This window comes from Microcebus murinus, chromosome 5 (assembly GCF_040939455.1).
Source record: "Microcebus murinus isolate Inina chromosome 5, M.murinus_Inina_mat1.0, whole genome shotgun sequence".
Classification (NCBI taxonomy): domain Eukaryota; kingdom Metazoa; phylum Chordata; class Mammalia; order Primates; family Cheirogaleidae; genus Microcebus; species Microcebus murinus.
The window spans coordinates 89866316-89889127 of record NC_134108.1 but is presented as its reverse complement, the minus strand read 5'-3'; the positions used below and the strand labels follow the sequence as shown (position 1 = coordinate 89889127).

The 22812-nt window shown below is 38.1% G+C and overlaps 1 protein-coding gene across 26 annotated transcripts in view; it reads right to left on the bottom strand.

Moving 5' to 3' along the window:
- The window catches only part of DST (dystonin), a 462173-nt gene that overhangs the window by 71444 nt on the left and 367917 nt on the right, over positions 1-22812 (bottom strand). For 22 of the 26 annotated variants that reach the window (XM_020287134.2, XM_076003259.1, XM_076003267.1 and 19 more), the window contains 6 exons: positions 10588-10749; positions 8876-9046; positions 4229-4395; positions 1157-1316; positions 624-950; positions 14-98 (listed from right to left, as the gene is read on the bottom strand). In XM_020287134.2, coding sequence (XP_020142723.2) covers positions 14-98; positions 624-950; positions 1157-1316; positions 4229-4395; positions 8876-9046; positions 10588-10749 — 1072 coding nt within the window. The remainder of the gene's footprint in view (positions 1-13; positions 99-623; positions 951-1156; positions 1317-4228; positions 4396-8875; positions 9047-10587; positions 10750-22812) is intronic. The other 4 variants (XM_076003270.1, XM_076003283.1, XM_076003282.1 and 1 more) reach the window with 1 other exon arrangement.

Sequence of the window (22812 nt, the reverse complement as noted above, 5' to 3'; positions counted from 1 at the left end):
AAAGATATCTCACCTGTGGTTTGTTTAAGCAGTTCTAAACCGTTTAGTAATGCCTGATCTACATTTTGTTTCCTGAGTAAGATGTCCTCTTGCAGAACCTAAAAACACAGGTACCAGTTTTTATGCAGGAGAGAAAAAATTAAGTCAGCATTAGCATTAGATAATCTCAGAGAAACTTCAAGTAGGTTTCACAGAGACATATTTGAGGAGGTACCTCACATTTTCAAATATTCATTATTGTTCCCATGTTCATGCCTCTTCTTTTCCCCACTGTGCCCCATGTAATTCACAGCATTCTCCCTTTCTGAAAATACTTAATGCCCTATGGAAATGGGCTAGGTGGAAGTACTGGGGTGCTACGTAATGATGGGTCTTTGCATCCAGCAATAAAATAACAAAATGAAAAGTGAAAGATCCAGCCAAGAGGATAAATGCAATCTCTTTTTAAAGATGACTTCATTAAAAGTAATCTGCATATATATAGGCGAAATCTTTTTTGAGTACAGCGATTCCTCTGAATCATAATGAACATAAAGTAACACAGAAATAAGGAAGACTGAGAAAATAATGACAACTGAAATGAACAACAACAACTAAAAATGAAATGAAATAAATGAAAATACCCGAAGTTCAGCCTGCTGCTCCCACAGCCCCTCGGGGCTGTACTCCTGGACTGAGAGCTTGCTCAGTTTGCCATGCACTTCATTCAGCCAGTTCATCAGCTCAACTTCATCTTCCCCAAAAATCTTAGCATTACACAAGGCCTGCTGGAGGAGCTCAGACCTGCTGTGACTTTTCTCTTGAATCTCAATGTACCATACTTGAGAGAAGTCTAATTTATTCTGCACCATATCTTTATCCTCCCTGGAGCTCAGAACCTTTAAGGACTGGCCAATGCTAACAGCCTGGTGTAAATGTTTATTGTGATTCATGATGTCATCTTCTAAGGCCTAAATGAAGTTTAAGAAAAGAAAGAAGAAAAACAAAAAGAATGGACAAATAAAAATGAAAACATAAACAAAACTAAAGCATGACATTTGAAATGGATTTGGTTTGCAATTACGCATAACACAACAATAGTACATAAATCGAATTTATGTCACAAAAACACAAAATAAAAGCTGAATCTTACTAAATGTGTGAGTTTATATCTTACTTTGTGCTGTGCAATCTGTTCCTCAAGTTTGGATGCTTGGGTTCCTATGGGTTCACAATTCACCAGCCTCTTTTCCACGGTTGTAAGCCACTCATTCAGTGGTTCTAAGGTTTCATGAAATTGCTGTGCTACCACCGAGATACCTTCCAACTGACGATTCCTACAAATGTGCCAAAACAAAGGTCATTTAGGGATGAAGAATGTGTGAAATATTCAACAAAAATCTTCAGTCATGCTCCTGAATTCTATTCTAAACCCTTTTTGCAGAAACTATCAAGGTTAAAATTTAAATCTCTAGGCCGGGCGAGGTGGCTCACGCCTGTAATCTTAGCACTCTGGGAGGCCGAGGCGGGCGGATTGCTCAAGGTCAGGAGTTCGAAACCACCCTGAGCAAGAGCGAGACCCCCGTCTCTACTATAAATAGAAAGAAATTAATTGGCCAACTAATATATATAGAAAAAATTAGCCGGGCATGGTGGCGCATGCCTGTAGTCCCAGCTACTTGGGAGGCTGAGACAGGAGGATTGCTTGAGCCCAGGAGTTTGAGGTTGCTGTGAGCTAGGCTGACGCCATGGCACTCACTCTAGCCTGGGCAACAAAGCAAGACTCTGTCTCAAAAAAAAAAAAAAAAATTTAAATCTCTAACATTGAAAGGGCATGTTAAAATAGATTTCAATTAGATAAAATTAAAGTTGAACAACAGGTCATCCTCAAGTGCCTGAATCTCATGAAAGTCTGAACCAATCTTTTGTAATAATACTTCTAATAATTATAGTTATAATAATAATGGCAATGTTATAATAACAATAGCAATAATAATGACAATAATAGGTAATATTTACTGAATATATATTCTGTGCCAGGTCCTGTTTTAAGTGCTTTATGTATCAATTTTGACTGGAACACAAGTTTCTGAGATTGCTTTTAATCAAATGGTCAAAACTGGATTCAAATTTTGAAGAGCATACATATTTCCTTAGTGGAATGAACAGTGATGCCTACTTTATAAAAGTTCAGTGTCAAGAATATTTCCCAAAAGCAACAGTTAATATTTTATGGATTAAAATATGAATAGAGGAGAAATATTCCAAAATATTCCTTGGACTTTTACTTGTAGTTTGAAGTACTTTTAGAAAACACATTGTTTCCTCAATTGCAGAGGACTCATGTAAATTAAAACCGGCTTCGTCTGTTCTCAGTGTTTATCTAGGGCAACTGATTGTGTTGATTTGTATGCAGAATACTTGATTCAGTATCAAATCCTATATATCATTTCTGCTGGGATCAAGAGTTGTTGTCTTAACTTCTTATCATGTTTAATTGTTAGAGAATTACATAATTTGGGAAATTAGCTTTCTATGGGGGAAAAAGGGAATTATGGAAAATTGGCCAAGCTACTAAATACAATTTCTGTATCAATATACCACAAACTATACACACGTATATTTTTTAAAACTTTCAATTGAAATACACTTGATGGTAAAAAAAAAAAATGAATAAAATTGTTATATTCTTTTTAACTTCTGGTTATCAGTATCTATGACTCTTTTTTTCTAAATTCTAATAATCTAGAATCACTGGAAATAACTATTTTGTGATTGGGTTTAATTTACTATGATTTAAATTATGAACAATAAATCTGGGTGTGAATCATAACCATTACCAACATCCCTCCATTTATTATTACTGTGAGGAGGTTTGGGGGAAATAAGACCAGTTATGGCAGTAAAGCAGAGATCTAGACATTCATTCATTTATTTTTTTTAAATATTACTGAGAGTATCTTCCATCACAGCCAAGGCACAACATCCTACGCTATTACACAAAAGGGTTAATCTGCTGACACACATTAAGGACAACATGAGACTTTCAGACTCCTTAGGAGCACCTCATTCTATGGTCCTAAGACTAAAAATAGTTATACTCCATAATTCAAAATTAGACAAATCCTTCTCTTCACCATTCTAGCTCCAAAAAAAGTAGAAATTTATGGAACATACTCATTCAGTTCAATGGTTTATCTATTTTCAATCCAACCAGCATAGATGGCTACTCTTCAATGAAGCTACCACTTAATGCTGGTCAGTGTGGCATCAAATGCAGAGAATAAAATATGGGTTGGAATTTTGTAATGAGAAAACTGCTGAGAACAAACACAAACCCAGTGGTGCTGAGCTCTAGGCTTCATGGCCTCCATGAAGTTAGAGCACCTTCCACTCGCTTTGTTTCCCAGCTAACCCCTATTGCTTCCTTAAAACTTAGCTGTCATTCCCCTGCCCCAGACTAGGTTCACATACTATGCTCCCACAGAGCTTTGTATTTTAGCTTTGAAACATCACATTTGTCATTATTCTCAATGGCTATAAACCCTTCTAGACTGTACCCTATCTGAAGGCAGAGATGATCTGTCCAGGTCACTCCTGTCACCCAAGGCCTAACTCAGTGCCTGAAGTATGCATGGTAGACAGGCAGTAACTATGTAATAAACAAAGGAATGAATCACCCTCAAGGAAATGTTTTTTTATTTTATTTTTTGAGATAGTCTCACTTTGTTGCCCAGGCTAAAGTGCCGTGGCGTCAGCCTAGCTCACAGCAACCTCAAACTCCTGGGCTCAAGCAATCCTTCTGCCTCAGCCTCCCGAGTAGCTGGGACTACAGGCATGCGCCACAATGCCCGGCTAATGTTTTCTATATATTTTTAGTTGGCCAATTAATTTCATTCTATGTTTTTAGTAGAGACAGAGGTCTTGCTCTTGCTCAGGCTGGTTTTAACTCCTGACCTTGAGCAATCCATACACCTTGGCCTCCTAGAGTGTTAGGATTACAGGCGTGAGCCACCACCCCCAGCCAAGGAAATGTTTGTATTAAAACAAAGAGTTGGGTCATAACTGGTGATTACAAGACATTCACATCAGAGGAATGAGGAAAGAGACATTAGTCTTTGCTCTTTATGCCCACATACACGATAAACATAGGAATGAGACGATTTGAAGAGAAGTATTACCAAAACACAAAACATCAGTATGAAGGCCAGTGGTACTCTTTGAAAAGGATTGGGAGTAGGTAAGTTACCTTGTTTCAGCTTTATTAAGCAAAGCCTCCCATCTGCTATCCAAGAGACTCAGCTGTTTCAAAATCTTCACTTTATCTGCAGGCTCTGCTGTTGCAGCGATTTTTTCTCCTTCTCGTTTGATTACCTCCACAGTAGATTTGCGGTCATCCAACAATCTTTGGAGAAGCTTGAGAGGAAACATTAAATATATATTTTTTAAAGGCAAGAGAATAATTGTATGAAAATAAAATGTGCCCTAAGTACATCTGATCTCTGACAACATACGTATTTTGTATGTATGTGCATACACAAGGATCTGAGAAGTGGGGTTTTTACATTTTACTTAATGATTCATTAGTATTGTGTCAGATATTGTGGTAGGGGCTTTACACAGTAGACAAAACTAACATTGATAAGGCCACTAGACTCCCTATTATTATTATTATTTTTTTTTTTTGGAGACAGAGTCTTACTTTGTTGCCTGGGCTAGAGTGAGTGCCGTGGCGTCAGCCTAGCTCACAGCAACCTCAAACTTCTGGGCTTAAGCAATCGTCCTGCCTCAGCCTCCTGAGTAGCTAGTACTACAGGCACACGCCACCAGGCCGGGCTAATTTTTTTTGTTTCTATTTTTAGTTGCCCAGCTAATTTTTCTGTTTTTAATAGAGACAGGGTCTTGCTCTTGCTCAGGCTGGTCTCGAACTCCTGACCTCAAGTGATCCTCCTGCCTCGGCAAGACTCTCTATTAATTTTTAAATATAAAATAATAGCACAGAAGTGCTGCTTAGGATAACCCCACCGAATCATGAGAAAACTGCAAAATCTCCGTTACTGTAATCAAATGGGAATGCCCTAAACAGTCAACAACCATCTGCCCTGTCGAGATACAAAAGATTCCTATAAATCATTTGCTGTTTTCAAAACCTTTTCCCATATTAAACAATCCATTACAGATAAGGAAGTTAAGACTCAGACCAAGTTCACAATCTAGCAAGGCTAAATCTAGAGGTTCTTGGCTCCTTTTAGTAGGTGGGACTAGCTCCTAAAATACTTTAAAGATGAAGACTAAAAAAGCTTTAAATGTTATTCCCGAAAGGAAGGTAGGGTAGAAGATCTCTAAAATCTCCAAAGCTGGCTAAATAAGACTAACATTTCAGGATTTAGCAGCAGAATCAAAATTCAATTTAATTCCAATTAAACATTTCAAGATGCCTGAAATGGAATGTTTGATATAGGAAGCAAGGACTCAAGATTACCTTGTTTTCATCTAATCTAAACATATTGTTCATGAGCAACTGCTATGCACATACACTGTGTTAACAGCAATGAAGAAGGCACAGGTGTATAAAATACTATTTCATTGGCTCCTTAATTGACCCTGACTGATAGCTAAGGATTAAAGATTTGACAGTTACCCAGAAGTAAAAAGCTAGAAGAGTATTTTGAGATCAAGACCACCAAGGAGGTAAGAGGAACTTGTTTAAAAAGAAGGAAAAGAAACACAAACTGTATTGACACAGGCTAAAGTCATTATACAATCAAAGTACAACAGGTGGTTTGGGCAGCAAAGAGAGCTAATTAAGTGGATTACTTTCGATAAATGTAATAACATTTAATAACAAAGCTAGCAATTAAGAAAGCAGAATAACAAATGGGTTTTGTTAGCTAAGCATCATTTACTCTGGGAGTTAACTTCAAATTAAATTGTAAATGGTAGCAGTTATATTATTCAAAAATCACACATATACAATGTGTTTCCAGTTGTGTTTCCTAAATCCTCACCTTTCAATCTATTTCTAATGGGTATAATTTCCCAATACGCTAAAGTTTTCAAAGAATTTTTAGAGAGTTAGAAAAAATGCTTATCATCACTAATCATCAGGGAAATGCAAATTAAAACCATAATGAGATATCACTTTATCCTTGCCAGAATGGCCACTACTAAAAAGTGAAAAAACAATAGATGGCATGGATGCAGAGAGAAAGAAATCTTTTTATACTGTTGGTGGGGCTCCATATTAGCACAACCTCTGTGGAAAACAGTATGGAGATTCCTCAAAGAACTAAAAGTAGACGTACCATTTGACCCAGCAATACCACTACACAAAGGAAAAGAAGTCATCCGAAAGACACTTGCACTCAAAGGTTTATTGCAGCACAATTCACAATCGCAAAGATGTGGAATCAACCTAAGTGCCCATCAAGTCATGAGTGGATTAACAAAATACACACACACACACACAGTGGATTAACAAAATATATATATACACACACACCTCTCTCTCTATATATATACACACATACACACACACACATACACATACACACACATACACCATGAATACTGCTCAGCCACAGTAAGAAATGAATTAATGTCTTTTGCAGCAATTTGGATGGAACTGGAGACCATTATCCTAAGTGATGTATCTCAGAAATGGAAAAGCAAACACCATATATCCTCTCTAATAATTTGGAACTAATGATAGGTGCACATGGGCACAGAGAGAAGTAAAAGTCATTGGAAATCAAGAAGAGGGAGAGAAGAGAAGGGGTAAAAAACCTACCAAACAGACACAATGAACACTATTCAGGTGATGGGCACACTAATAGCCCTGACTTAAGTATTACAAAAGCTATCCATGTAACAAAAACATCTGAACCCCTTAACATTTTGAAATTAAAAAAAGAAATTAAAGCAAGCAGTAAGTTTTCAATTAAAAAACTTTTGAGACCAAATGTGGAATGTTTTGTTGTTTTTCCTGTTTTTAATTGACAAATAATAACTGTATATATTTATGAGGGACAATGTGATACTTTGATCTATGTATACATTACATTGTTGAATGATTAAAACTAGCAAGTTAATATATCCATCACCTCACCTACTTATATTTTTGTGGTGAGAACCTTTAAAATGTACTCTTTTAGCAATTTTGAAATCTATAGTATATTAACTCTGCTAACTGAATAAGCCAGAGAAAGATAAATTTTAAATATTACATTTGAAAGTGTTTAAATGTAAAAATTTTTTTTAATAAATTCAATTTTTAAATTAAAGTAATTTTCTTTTCTTTTCTTTTTTTTTTTGAGACAGTCTCTCTTTGTTGCCCAGGCTAGAGTGAGTGCCATGGCATCAGCCTAGCTCACAGCAACCTCAAACTCCTGGGCTCAAGCGATCTTCCTGCCTCAGCCTCCCGAGTAGCTGGGACTACAGGCATGCACCACCATGCCCAGCTAATTTTTTCTATATGTATTAGTTGGCCAATTAATTTCTTTCTATTTATAGTAGAGATGGGGTCTTGCTCTTGCTCAGGCTGGTTTCGAACTCCTGACCTCAAGCAATCCACCCGCCTTGGCCTCCCGGAGTGCTAGGAGTACAGGCGTGAGCCACTGCGCACGGCCTAAATTAAAGTAATTAAAATAATCCGCTCCCTTCTGTTTATAAGTTCTACATGGAAGAAACCTTACCAGCGTCTTCCATGCCGGGCCCATTCCCACGTCATTTCAAGTCACGGCTGACAAACTACTACTGAAAGCATCATTAAGTGCTTCATACCTGACCACACCATCAGAAGCAAAAAAAAACTGTACATGTGGTCCCAAGTAGTTATCATTCCTCTAAAGATTGTGTTTTCCCAACTTTGTCCCATTTTAGTAGTGTCAAAAGTCACTACTAATGACTAATACATTCCTCAGCACATATGAATCACGTATTTGCCTCTTTAGTAACAGGTTGAACCATAAGAAACTCAATATTTAGTCTATAAAAAAGTCAATTTCATCTGGGTGTGGTGGCTCACACCTATAATCCAAACACCGAGGGCAAGGCAGGAGGATTGATTGAACAGCCAGGAGTTTGAGAACAGCCTGGGCAACATCGGGAGACTGCACCTCTACAAAAAATACAAAAATCAGCCAGGTGTGGTGGCATGTGCCTGTAGTCCCAGCTACTCCAGAGGCTGAGGCAGGAGGATCACTTGAGGCCAGGAGCTTGAGGTTTCAGTGAGCTAGGATGATGCCACTGCACTCTAGCCTGGGTGATAGAGCAAGACTCTGCCTCAAAAATAAAATAGAATAAAATAAAATAGAATAAAGTAGAATAAAATAAAATAAAATAAAATAAAATAAAATAAAGCAATTTCACATGGGTCAACCTAAACCTAATACAGAATGGAACAATGATACTGCCATCCAAATGTCATCTTGTCAATCAAGCCTTCTTTGACTATGAGTTTAAAATTGCACACATGCCCCCCTCCCTTGGAACACTTCCTGTCCCCCACACCCTTGTTCCACCATGTCCTGATTCCTTTCCCCATCCCTGCTTTATTTATCACTTGCTAACTTATCACAGTTCACTTACTTACTTTACTTATCATCTCTCCCTTCTTGTCCCTCCCTTCCCACTAGACTTTAAACTCAATGAGAAACTTTTATCTTTTCTATTTAGGAATGTATCCCTAGCACCTGGAACAATGCCTGGCCCACAGCAGATGTTCGATAAATATTTGTTGAATGACTAATAACAAAATATTGTCCATAGCAGCAATAACCAGTTAACTAGGATATACTATTACTAAAAAAAAAAGGGGAGTCACAAGGCAAATTTTTACTTTCATTATTAAGATTTAATATGAAACACAATAGGAAAGCATCCATCGCTCACATACCTTTTGCTCTTGTATCTGGGCCTTCACCACTTTGAACTCAGCCGACGGGGGCTTCTGATTGGCCACGAGCTCCTCAGTGTCCACCATCCAGCTGAGCAGGGACTCCAGGGCGTCCTGGAACCTCCCACAGTGCAGCAAGGCCTCCTGCAGCTGGGCTGCTCGCTGAGCCACCTGCAAAGTGCCAGCTGTTTCAGCTTCTTATTTTGCACAATGAAATCTGCCCACAGGCCACCACGTTTCATTTTAATTTTCCCATATATTCACAAATTTCCTTTTCCTTTTCACTTAAAATTTACCCAAAGCATTGATGGTGGGCAGGACAGGAGTGGAAAGGAGACAAACTTTAGCTAGTAAGCCATGACAATAAGGTTACCATTACAATAGTCAATGCAGAAAGACTAAATCTTTGAGACTTTTGGAAATGTCCAATATATTTATGATTAGCAATGATTCAAATATTTTAAACTTAAAGTAGGAAACAATGCATTAGTCAGTTTTATCATTTTCATTTTTTATTTCCTAATGGTGAATATCAGGGATAATGATTTTGAAACAACTAAGATTAAAAGAAACTATGATAGCAGAATCACAATGATATTTTGGTAGGCAAAATAACTACCACGTATCCAATTAAATTCTGCTAGCTCCAAGCTCTGAAGTCCTTTTTCAACAAACCAGGGCCTTTGTCTTCTAGTAAATGGACTCTCTGTGTCCCACACAGAGATATCCTATTGCCTTTCTCATAGATCTTTTCCTTTTGGACTGAAAAAGTAGTTGGCAAGACATTTTAAGCACTATGGAATATATTTACACCTGACACTGCATTCTAATTGTGTCTAAAGGAGCACTATAATGTGAATCAGATTTTAAAGAGTGATAAATGTAGTTGTAAGATCTGGCAACTACTTAAGATTTCAATGTATGGAATACAGCAACAAAAATCACCACACCACCACCGCCAGACATGCACCGCCATCCCATAGCAATTTTCTGATAATTTATGTTAAGTGAAGAGCTGCCTGCCAATGTCTGTCAGCATTGTCTCCCTAAGACATCAGAGCATTATTTCTTGCACTTTCCCTCCTGAACATTTGGAAAAATGTGGGATTACATCTTATAAATAAAATAGTATTTGAAGATGACGGTCTATAGTAAGGGTAGCAAACCCTTCATCCAGGACTGATAGAGAGAGACACACAGCCTCTTTTGCTTATATAGAGTTGACTTATATAGTGTGAAATTAGTCAGCAACATTTGAAACATCAGAAGGTTTCAGATACAAAGTGAGATTTCCATGTTCTTTTGAAAGTAAGTAGACTATTTGGCCACAGTCAGCCGATATGCCTACACGACAATGATTGGCTGAAACTAAGTAGCTGCCTGTACCCTTAGAGGTGCATGTGATCCCCTCAACACAGAGCCACAGATCATGGCCACCTGCCATCATCCTGCACTGTTATATCTGCAGCCATGTCTCTATCAAAGTCAAGAAAATAGCAGGGAAAGGCCCTATCTCACCCACTCCCCTTCTTTCATATATATTCCTTACCAGCTCCTGTGGGCATCTGAGTTTGAGCCATCCAGTTTATAGCAAAATGAAAAAGTAGACGTGTTTAGAAAAGTTTGACTACTATAAATATGATTCAGGGGCACAATAAATGATTGTGAATAATGACCAACAGAAATGACAAGGAAAGGGATGAGAAAATTACCTTCTTATTGAGAGTCTTCCACCGTGCATTGACATCATCCAGGTCATGCTCCAACCCCTGAGTGCTGGTGTTTTTAGCAGCACTCTGAATAAGGCCTTGACCTAACCAGTTTACATCCTGCTGCTTAACCTGCAAGGGTTCAATCTCTTCTTTCTGGAATACCTGCAGTTGAAAGAGCAATAATTATATGAATTATATTATCTAACAATCATCAAATACATAACAAGCATTTCTTCAGTCATTAGGTTGTAGAAACTATCAATTATTTCAGAGATAAAGATAATTTTTGTTGCCTCTTCATAGATCATAACTACTTTATGAGTAACAGTAAGAAAGTGAACTAAATATAAAGTCATAGCATATCAAAAGCACTCAGGAATATCAAAGAATGATAGTCTAAGTGCATTTAATCAGATTATTTATAAAACCAAGAAGACAGTATATATCCTCTCTTTATTGCTTCATTGTTATAGCATGAGGAATTTCCTATTGTCCCAATTTAACTGTAGCAAAAGATTTACAGAAAATGTGAAGGAGCAAAATGATAAGGTGGGACCAAGATGAGCCTTACTGGGCAAGGAATCCTTACAGGTACTCCTAAGGATAGCTACTGCTAGCTGCCACCTGAAGCTTGAGACTCAAATTGGAGATAGAGAATCATCAACAAGAAGATGGGGTAAGCCAAGTGGCCAAATACACAGCTTGGCAGGAGGGCCAAAATACAGAGACAGGAAAAGGAAAAAGACACAGGCATGTGCTACAATAGCATGGATCCCTGTACATTTAGCCCCTCAATGCTTATCAAGATGCCCATGGGCTTGCAAGAATATGAAGATGTTACCCCATGAATCTGATCACACACGTCGCCAGCACAGCCACTCTGCTTACTCTTGGGTCACTGCCAGTGGTTTCCTAGTACTCCCCCCTCACCTGTCCATCACATCCTACTTATGGTCCCCCAGTTGTCTGTGACTGGCAAAGGCTCTAACATGTTAGATTACAATGCAAGCTCCATGAAAGCAGAAATATCTGTTTTCCTTGTAAGTAGCTCTACATGCTGGGCCCACCATGGTACCCAGCATGCAATATGTACCCAATACTTACTTGCCAAATTAGTATCAGTATAGAAAAGTTGTATTTCTATCTTAGGTGGATGGCATCAACCTCGTAAAAGATAATACTAGGGGTAGACACATATCATTTCTTTCATAGATAACATAAATGTTTTTAATACAGGGCTTGGAAGATGCTATGAGGAAAACCAATTATTTTTAACTAAGGAAGGAAAGTTTCAGAGAGATATTAAGGTAAATATGGTTTGGGAGTCTAAGTTATTGTATAAAAGGACACTATATAAATATAGCAATGATTGGACAGTTAATCAGGATATATGGAAACATAATAAAGGCAAATATTAAAACAACACTTAAGAAAAAATTACAGGCACAGTATGAAAAATAATTTTGAAAGATATAGAGACTGCCAGAGGCAAACTCTCCAGACTCTGGTCCAAGGCCTTGCATACAGGATACTCCTGTGTTTCTGTATAAATGAGTAAATTAAGGAACAGCAAATAAATTAATAATCATTTCCTCTAAAGTCTCCTCCTAGCTAAAATCCCATGCTACTTCTTCCACAGAAAACCCATATAGACAACTTCCATACTGGCTAATTGTTTCTATATAACAATACTCAATATAAAAATCAATTATACATAATCAAATATATATGATAAGATTCTCCCAAATTAGTGAGAAAAAAGAAGTTTTCAGAATTTTTCAAAAAGGTATAAGTCAATGGAAAGTTGCAACAGGTGGTGAAGACATTATATTATTGGCATTATAATTCTATTTCTTTTCTATACCACTAAGTTACTACTTCTAGAAACTAATAGCTTTGGATAAGCTTTACTACTTACCAAAAAGTAGGGCCATAGAGAAACATTTTTAATTTAATGTTACATTTTTAATTCCAGGAACTTGTATGATAAATAAGGATTCAAAAAAAGTTTTATTCTCACTCTCAGATAGTTTTCAGGACAAAAACCTAATAATAATGCTCTTGTAAACTGCCTTAACCTCTGATCTTGACTTTAAATTTAGAGGTATATGTCAGAGCAGGTCTACTTGAGTTTGGTAATTTTCCAAAGGGCCACAAAAAATATACTAAGAATTTAAAAAGATAACTACCAAAGAGCATATATTTCTAAGATTTAATTGCTTTCTATGAATAAACTGAAAAATCCTTTACAGGAAAAAAAGATCTTTGCTAAGCTTTTAAATCAACATGTCATGTACCGTATGCAGAAGGAAAAGGCATAACTAACAGAGCAATTATTTCACAGATTGAGAAGAGGAACTTTTCTGATATTGTCTAAATTCCTCATCTCTCAGTAGTAACAAAACACCTATGAAAAGGGATCCCTGCCCCCAATCTAACCCATAGCACACAAACACGAAGAGAAGCTTAAAATAAAATAAAATTATCTCTGAGGCAAAGTTTACCAGAAGAGTTTAGTAAAAGTACCAAAATAGCTGAACTTCAATCTGAGTGGGAAGAAAAAAATTACAGGCTTCACTCTACTTATTACAAGGCTGCACCCTTAACTTTCTTACCTCATTCACCACTCAACAAAAAGTTAGGAGATATAACGCCTGCAAAATACCACATAATAACTCTACTCTCACGTGCAGAGCTCCTGAGAGAAGTTTTTCAGCACATTAAAAAGTCCTTAATTTGGGTTAAGTACTTCGTAGACCACAATATAATATTGTGTTTGTACTTTCATGACTAAGTCTGTTCAAGCTTAATAAATCCAATATAGCAGCCCTTAAACGGCACTGTCTTAAACCACAATTTGTATAAAAGCCTAACATTAACATAAATTCACAGTGGAGACATTCTAAAGGACAGAGACTAGCCACCCTCTGCACAATCCATAGCAGGACCCTAAACAGCTGGGAATAATCAGGCCTCTCAAAACAGTCCCTCATTAATTTGTTATAATGATCACCTTATCAACAAGTGGCATCTTTTGCGGGGTGCTAGTCACACACCCCCCCCCAAAGAAAAGCCTAAATGTGATCATTATTAGAAACACTAGTGACCACTCTGAAAGAGAACCACAAACTTTTGGCATTGCAGAGTTTCACATTTCCATTAATTACCTGAACCAACTGAAAGCCATTGCAGACTGTATCCAATATGCCTGCCTGGGCCACTGGTTTTCTGGGCTCTGCTTTCTTGCTTCCTGGTGTGAATTTCAGGGAGCACTCCATATGAATCACCTCCATCTCCTGATCAGAAACGGGAGCCTCCACATCTTTGGGTGCTATGTTGAATTCTTCTGAATCATATTGTGTCAAGAGAGACACATTTTCTACTAAACTTGTGCTGCCACCATCGACATCATTATCCCCCAGGTCTGTGTGAGAGAGATCTAAATCCCGAGGGGAAGCCTTCATAAGTTCCCTACTGGGTGCTGTGAGTTGGGATTCCCCTGGTCCGTATGTTTTCCCCTCTTCTCCAAGGCTAGAAATATGCTCGTTTTCTCCACTTCTTGGCATACTTAATGCATCATACTTAACAGTACTCTCTTTCATATCATTCTGCAGGCAACAATTTTCATCACGGATTTCCCTCTGATGATTCACACTTTTCACTTCCTCTAATGGAGAAATATCATGTAAAATCATCTTGAAGTTTTCATCAGGGTGGACACTTCTACACGAAAGCAGTGGGATTTTCTGTTCGCTAATGGAATTAACAGAAAAAAATGGCCTATATTGCTCTGTTATATGAATATCTTCAGCAGAAGACAAGCTTCTAATTCGTGACTGGTCTCCAGTTAAAATGCCCTGTCTTTCTTCCCTCTCTGCTGGAGGGCTACATAAACCAGAGTCATCCTCCTCGGAAGTTAGAGAGTTAGTACCCCATCTGCACTTGCTGCCCTTGGCAACAGTATCTGACATATCAGTAGGTTCAACAAAAGAGCTTTCACTTTTGTTTGCATAATCCATAAAATTGGCTGGGACAAACATTCGCCATGACCGTCTATGCTCTTTCTTTTCTGCATGAGATTTGGCTTTGGGAAATCCTGTGGTCCGAATGATATCACTATTTAGTTTGAGTGCATCAAAGATCATCTTTTCATCTAGTTTGTTAGCTTCACGACCTCTCACCTCAAACACACTGGAAGAAGTAAGGGCACCATTAGAGCATAAAGAGCTAACATCCAGTGTTCTGTGACTGTAGGGTAAAGTCCGATCTGTAAAATGCCTGGAAGACAGGCTGCCTTTTGAACCAGAGTCTATCTGTTCATTTAGTCTAACAGTATCATAGATCGACCGCTGTGGGACATAACAGTCTTCGATATTGAGGTCCTCCTCTTCTTCGCCCTTCCCTACACAAGGGGGGTTCTGACGTAAACAGTCTGGTCTGCTGAGTGGCTTCCCCATTTTGTAGATAGTTAAAACAAATATTGCAGCTCTTGATACAAAAAATAAGAAATAAGATAAAGCATCTTTCAAGAAAGTATACTTCTGAACAGAGCTAGGAAGTGTCTTCAGCATAAAGACATATGCTCAAATAATATATGTCACATGAGGTGTTTAAGGTCATCAGCAGTGCATCAGTATAAATGCAACTATCCTTTTACCTGGTTGATTTTAGGACGATTTTAAAAAATAAAGTGCATCAAGAACAGAGAACAGAAATCTCCTTTGTCCACCTCCCCAGATCCCAAAGTTCCCTTTCACACACTCCAAAACACAGAAAAAAAAAACAAAAACAAAAACAAACAAACACACACTTAACAGTGGCTCAAGCACTCAGAACATTCCATTGTCAGTCCATTTCCCTTTTTAGTCTAATTTTGCATCTGAGATTTCCAGATTAAAATTTCCAAATGAGCAAGCATTTTAACAGGCTGAATGTTAATTTCGGCAGAGCTGTGGTTAACTGTAATCCACTTAACGATGGCTTGCAAAACTCCATCTCCTTTATAAATAAACCACGCTTCAGAAACTTAAAAGGCAAACACAGGGACCGTGTATTGTTCAGATCAAGGCACAGCACAAATCCTCAGAGGAAAATAAGTCTCACGTTGGTAAGAAAGAAAGTTAAAATTTTTCTTTCACTTTTTCGTAGGGGGTGAGTAGCTATTAAATAATCTTGATTCAAAAGGCAGGTTTTCTTCCCATATTAAGCTTCTTCGAGGCAATTCAGAACTACCCAAAGGGGGGAAAAACGATCAGACTTTTGGACAAGCCAGGGCAGTACAATCCAGCAACCGTTTAAAGTAAACAGAAAGCATGGTGTACTATTAAGCTTCCCTTAAAAAAAAAAAAAAAAAAAAAGTCATTTCCAAAGATTCTTATCTGATCCTCCTGAAGAAGGCTTTACTCCACCTGAAGCAACTGCAGCAACGAGGAGCTCCGCGGTTTCCTCTTAAGGCCCAGGCAGCGTAATTCACATTCGGATGGAAACCCGAGAGGCTACTACTCCAGCCTTTGAAACTGACCCGCTGCAGCGGCCCGCAGTGTGGACCTTCATTTCAGCTGGAGCCGGAGAGAGGCGGAGGCGGCCGAAAGGGAACTCCAGCAGGGGGCTCCTGCGCTGCGTGTCCCCGGCCGGCGGCTCCTCAGGGCAGCGCGGTCCCCGGCGGGCATCCTCTCCTCGGGCCCGGGCGCTCCCTGCAACGCGCTCTGTCCTCGGGCCACATCTGCTCCGTGCCTGGGCCCGCCGGGCGCCCGGGACCCGCGGCGCTCTCGCTCTTATCACTTCGGTGCTAAGCCCTCCCTCGGGTGACTTAACTTCGCAGTCATCTTTCCTCTGACTCCTCGCCTCTTTCCCCCCCCCCTCCCCAACCCCACCCCCCGGAGCCGGCGAGCGGTTTCAGGAGGGGGAGGTACCTCGACGCCGAGAGGCCGCCGCGCAACAGCCTGGCGGTGACATCAGCGCAAGGCAGGCCGAGTCCCGCAGCCCGGGGGTGGGGGGGGGGGGAGAGAGGCGGCTCCGGGTTCAGAGACCGCTGGAACCCCGCCGCCTGCCTCGGCGCGGGAGGGGACCCGAAGGGCCCGCACAGGAGGCGGGACCTGACACCCCGAGCCCCGCGAAAGAAACCGCGCCGTGAACCACCGAGCGGAGACCGCGCTCATTTGAATACTAAATGGGGAAAAAGAGAGAGAGAGAGAGAGCTACACACTGGTCCCTGCCCAGGCTCAGCTGAAAGCACACTCCCTTCCACGGGAGAATCCCTGTTTATGTTTAAGCAGCTGCGTCCACGATGCAAAGTGCAGATCGCTTTTTGAAGGCGAGAGAGAGTTCTGTCATTCCCTTTGATATTAAGTCCAAGTTCAAGTCCAACTGTCCTCCAGGTTACATTATTCCTACCATCGCGGCGCTCTGAGCAGCACTGCTGACATGAATATGTGTCGTTACTAATACCGCGCCAAGGCCTCTCGAGGTTAACGCAAGGCCCAGGCAAAGATCAAGGGTAGTGACTGGGTGTGGATATTTAATAAACAAAATCACACCCGCAATGTTTACCTATTGAACCAACACACCCTTTTTAAAAAAAAAAAAATAGTTTGGAAATAAATCCAGGAAGCCAACCCTCAGCCTTTGTGGGAGAAAGTAATATCTTTATTTAAATAAAATCTATCCATTCTTTATTTTATGAAATAAGCAATATTGCCAGAGTAGCAGGCAGGGTTACAAATCAAGGTAGACAGTCTTTTTTCAGTCTCACAAGATAATCTTTTGACCTCGAACCAAACTGTGCTGACCCCAAATGAAGAAGACAAGTTCTAGTAAAAATGACCTTCTGATAATTTTACATAAAAAGATGTGGGAGGAAATTTTTGTGCCTTTAATGAGAAAACGTTATCTCAAAATTATTTTTATAAACCTAAGAGCTGCACCTTTAAAAAAAAAATCTTTCCATAACCAGAACTCTTTGTAGGTAATTCATCCATCTAGCAATCATTAGATGCAACTCAGCATGTGGCCATGATTAAGGTGAAATGCATATAGACATATATAGTGTGTGTATGTATTAATATATATCTATGGCCAGGGACGAAGAAAAAAATTGATATAAAAATACCCATCAACACCACAAAATGCCCATTTTTCATGGTCAAGAAGTGAAATATTTCAACAAGTACCTGATTCTCTGGTGTTAGAGCAGATAGGTTGTTATGAAGCACTGATAATAAAGAAAAATACAGACATAGTAGCCATGCTTGAGCAGTGGAGTATATACTAGGCTGGGAAGTAGAAGAGACCAAGGGTCATATTCCCAACTGCCACTATCTTGACATGTAAACCTAGACAGCCACTTATTCATGGTGATATTAATAATAAAGTTTCCATGAAATTTGTATGAGTGCCTTTCTCTGAACATGTCAAGATCCTTACAGAACTGTTCTTCATAGGATCAATGGCTTTGTTCAATGGCTCTAAATTCAGTCCACAGTAGACTCTAATTCTGAATTATTAACACAATATTATTCTAGCCTTATGAAAAGCTAAGAAGAGCCACATGTAACCTCACATTTGAGGTGGGCAGTACGTTTTTTTAAACTGCATGGATAATCCATTCATAAATTCAACCATTCAGCAAACAACCGCTCACTATCTGGCAAACACCATGGTAAGCACTGGGAAAATGATGGCGCACAGAGACACAGCCACCGCTGTCCTTACACAACTCACAGTAGAGTGGGGATGTGAACGAGAAAATGGGCACAATGCAGTCTGAAGTGAGGAGTGCTCTGCAAAAAGGTTGATTATAATCGTTTACATATATGCCATTGATTTAACAACTGAATTCTTGTTTTGTTAAACTGATTTCAAATTATTATATTCTGATTCAAGTTCAATTGCATGCTGTTATATTGGAATTTATGACGATAATTTACACGTATCTTTGTTACTTGTAAGCACATTCCAAAGTCTTATCTAGATAACATACAAAGACTCACACAAAGCAGAACCGAATTGGTTTATCTTTTCCTCCCAAATTTGGTTTATACAGCTACTATAAATGTTATAGTCTCTAATATTAATAAAATCAAGATATATTAAACACTGTTAAATATTAGTCATATCCAAATCTCTCACATTTTCACAATGAGAGAAATATAACATATATATAAATATAAACCAAAAGCATCCCTTATTTTTAGTTTTCAAACTAATAAACTTCCTCACATAAATGACTAGGGGGGTTTTCAAGGATATTCATCAGATGATATGCAATAGCTATTCCTTTCACTGAAATATAGTTTATATTTAAAAGAAAGTAGAATATTCAGACCCACCACAAAGTGAACAAATTTAGAAACATTTAATAGATTCAGTGACATTCTGATGGGACTTTATCTTGGTGTGAAGTTAGTATTTATTGAACACGTGCTATTCTTCCTGTAAGTTCTAAGCCTATACCTTTCCTGAATCTTCAATGAGGTTTTCAGGTGACAATGGATAAAAAATATTCTATGTAACAGAACATGACTCTCTATATAAGCCTTATTAGTTGAAATATATGCATATTTCATATATTTTAATATACATATATAAAAATGTCTAAAAGTTCAGATTTTTTTTAAAAAAGCCATCCAACAAGCAAAACAAACGCACACATTATTGACCCCATGCAATTTCCTTCAGAGAAATAAAAACCAAACAAAATCTGAAAAATGCTTTTCATACTAAAACACTGACAAAAGAAATACTCTTGAAATTAAGATAATTAAAATAACTGAAATAGGATATAGACATTTTGGGGGTATCCCAGTTCTTAAGCACCTCCAAAAACTTTTCACTTAATTTACAATAGCAACATTTACCTCTCCTATGCTGATATTTAATGAATGATAAGACACCTAGATAAACATTTAAAAAGTAACATTTACTTGATAGTCAAATTTTCTTATCAAGAGCCAATGTATAATTTCATACTACAAAGCAAATTCTTGTGTGTGTGTGTCTCTCTCTCTCACACACACACAGAGACACACCTTTAAGCAACTTTCCACATTAGTAAAATAAATTATAGAGGTCTCCTTTTATCTAAGAGAGGCCTATGATAATGACAGTAGAAACTACAGTTTGGTTCTTGTTTTTGGACCACTTTAAAATGGTGATATAGGTTTATCCAGTTAAAAGCAAAACACCACAACAACTACCAAAATATCCTATGTTATAAAAAAATCCTATGTTATAAAGAACTTACTTTAATTCCCCAATCTTAAATGAAGCAATAGAAGTTAAGAGGGGGCTATGTTACATAAAGGGTGACAGCATTTGACTAAAGCAGGAAAACTGGAAAGAGAACCCACATTGCCAAGTTTCCTTGTGACAATCCTTTCAGAGAAGTATGGTGCATTCCTTGTGTAATGTAGCAAAGAGGGCATCCATCTGTTATGCCTGGTTTGTATGGGTGAGAATATGAGGTATTATTAATACCACACAGCAGATCAGCTCCAACTCTTAACAGCTAGGGGTGGTCTCTGTTTTGGCAGGGTTTTTCTCTTGCCCAGCAGATGGGGTATTCTTTCTTCCTAAAAATCTTAAATATCACTTTGATGTGGGTTGTTTTGTGTTTTGAACTCCTGACCTTGAGCAATCCTCCCGCCTCTGCCTCCCAGAGTGCTAGGATTACAGGTGTGACCCACCACGCCCGGCCTTGAGGTGGGTTGTTAAATAATGTGACCTTCCTATAAAAAGCCCATTGCATGGAGTTACTGTTTCTATAGTGAAAGTGTTTTCACGTTTAAATATACAGAGGAAGGCATCATGCAACTCCTTTGCTAATGTAATCTCATTAACAAAAATCCAGTCTATTAAGAAATTTGCCCTAATGAAAACCTTGTCTGCAACAGCTTTATCTAATTTCCCTGTTCTCAACAAAAATGGAGAACAATTCGTCACTGACCTCTATATAACAACATGAATACACTTAAAAACTACTGTTAAAATATTCTTTGAGTAGTTTAATTTTATCTTTAAATATATGGGGACATCAAAGAGGTTGTTTTTGGATAATTTACTAAATACTTTAATGAGAAATTTGTGTTCAAACTACCTGGCTTCTTTAGCCCCATGGTACTTGGCGTTTTAGCTTACCCAATAATCAAATATCAATACCTGGATTAAACAATGCGTTCACCTGGACCAGAGAAAATTTGTTACAATATAATTAGGCATGTGTTCTGGTTTTTGTCTCTGGTTTCAGCTTGGCTTAAAAATCCTCTGCTCTATGTAATATGTAATGCTATAAGGCTATCCCCACTGTGAAAATAAAAAGAAATCTTCAGTTCAGAAAGACTTGTATTGGAGATGTGTTCATTTGTGGGGACAAAATGAATTATAATTGAGGCAGGAACAGAGAGGCTAGAAATGAACAGTAAAGCAGGTTCTGAGGTAAGACTTTTTTTTTTTAACATATAGTTTACATAGAGATGTGGAGTGGGGTACAGATTTAGTGAGGATGTGACTGTATATATTCATTAAAACATCAAGGTTCTTTGATCTCTATTGCAATTAAATCAATTCAATATGGCGATAATCAGTACTTCATGATGATCAGAAGACCTAATTGGCTGTTAATGACATCATGGAAATTACTGGGATGTGTCCCCTGTACACATGTCTTTGATAAATAAAAATGTAGAAATATTAATATTACTTACTAATGTACCTTAGATTTGAATTTAATCTTGAACTAAGAGTCTTCACACAGGAGGCAGGGATAGGGAGAAGACCAAAGGGGCTTTTTTTCTTCCTGCCTAGAGATATACACAATCGCTCTGCTAGTCAATCTACCAATTTATAACAGTATACATACAATTTAATTGTAATTAAATTACAACTAGAGAAGTATAAGTAGAAAAATGGTTCTCTGATTTATCAACAGCTAGAAAACACCTCACTCTTCAGACATGTTAGTCCAAGGATTAGTATTTAGAAATAGGAAAATGTATGGAAACAACAGAACTTACACAACAAAAATAGTAAAAAAAACTTCAAGCTAACACAAAAGCTAGCACCAATCTATTTTCAAAATTTCAGAATAGTTTTCTCTGAGAGTGAGTTAGGACATTTGGCTCAGAATAGCATTTGTTTTTAATCATTATGTTTGTGTTGGTACCTTAAACATGAATTTTGTCCTTTTAAGGAAACCTGCAGTAAATATTAACAGCTATTTCTTAGGTTAAATTTTAGAGGAAGAAAATGGACTCAGGGAAGTCTGTCTTACCTGGTTTAAATAATCCATTAAGCTCCCACTGAGTATAAAGCACCCCCTACTGAGTAACTGGGAAATAGCTATTATTAAATTTCAGTCCTCAGAAGGCAGTTTATTGTGTATTTAAAAAAACTATTATAGGATTTTATGTGTCACATTAGGTTAAACTAAAGCTACCAGATAGATTAATGTCAAACTGGATTATATTTCAAAGTCGATAATGAAAATAAACCCTTCTCTCTTCTTTTCTGTTACATTTTTAGAAATTACACCTAGCTTTTCATTCAATACAAATGATTCCACTTGAAAAACTAAAAAAAAAAAAAAAATTTCTAAATATTACATTTTTAATTTAACAAAAGTCTAAGATCCAACAAAAACTAAATGAAGTTCTGAATTGTAAACAACTTCATTTACTGCTTTAATCAAGAAAGATACAATCACTAAAACAATGAAATGTTTGGTTCTATCTCAGTAGTAGCAATATGGTAATCATTGTCATCATCATCCTCCCCTTGACCATCATCATCATCATCATCACCACAGCATCCACATAATGTCAGCTTCTACGACAGTTCTGCACACGTTTGTCTCACATTTCTCATAGCAGCCAGTTTTGTAGAACACTTCCCTTAAGTGGTTGTTACTGGCGTTTTAAAGTGAACAGTGGCTGGTTATTCAGAATGCCCAAATTAGGCTACAGCAATGATAATTCAAAAATTCCCCAGAGAAAATATCAGAAGTGAAACATGATGAATAAAGTTGACCCAAAGCACTGCATTATTTCCATCAAAACATTCAGGTTCTGACACTTACTACCTGTGAGACCGTGGGCAAGTCACTTCCCCTCCCAGGGCCTTGGCTTCTTCACATTAAGTTGGGGACTAATAATAGCACCTACTTCTCATGACTGTTAGCAGGATGAAAGCCAGAGAGTTTAAAATAGTGCTTGACACATAGCCAGCCCACAA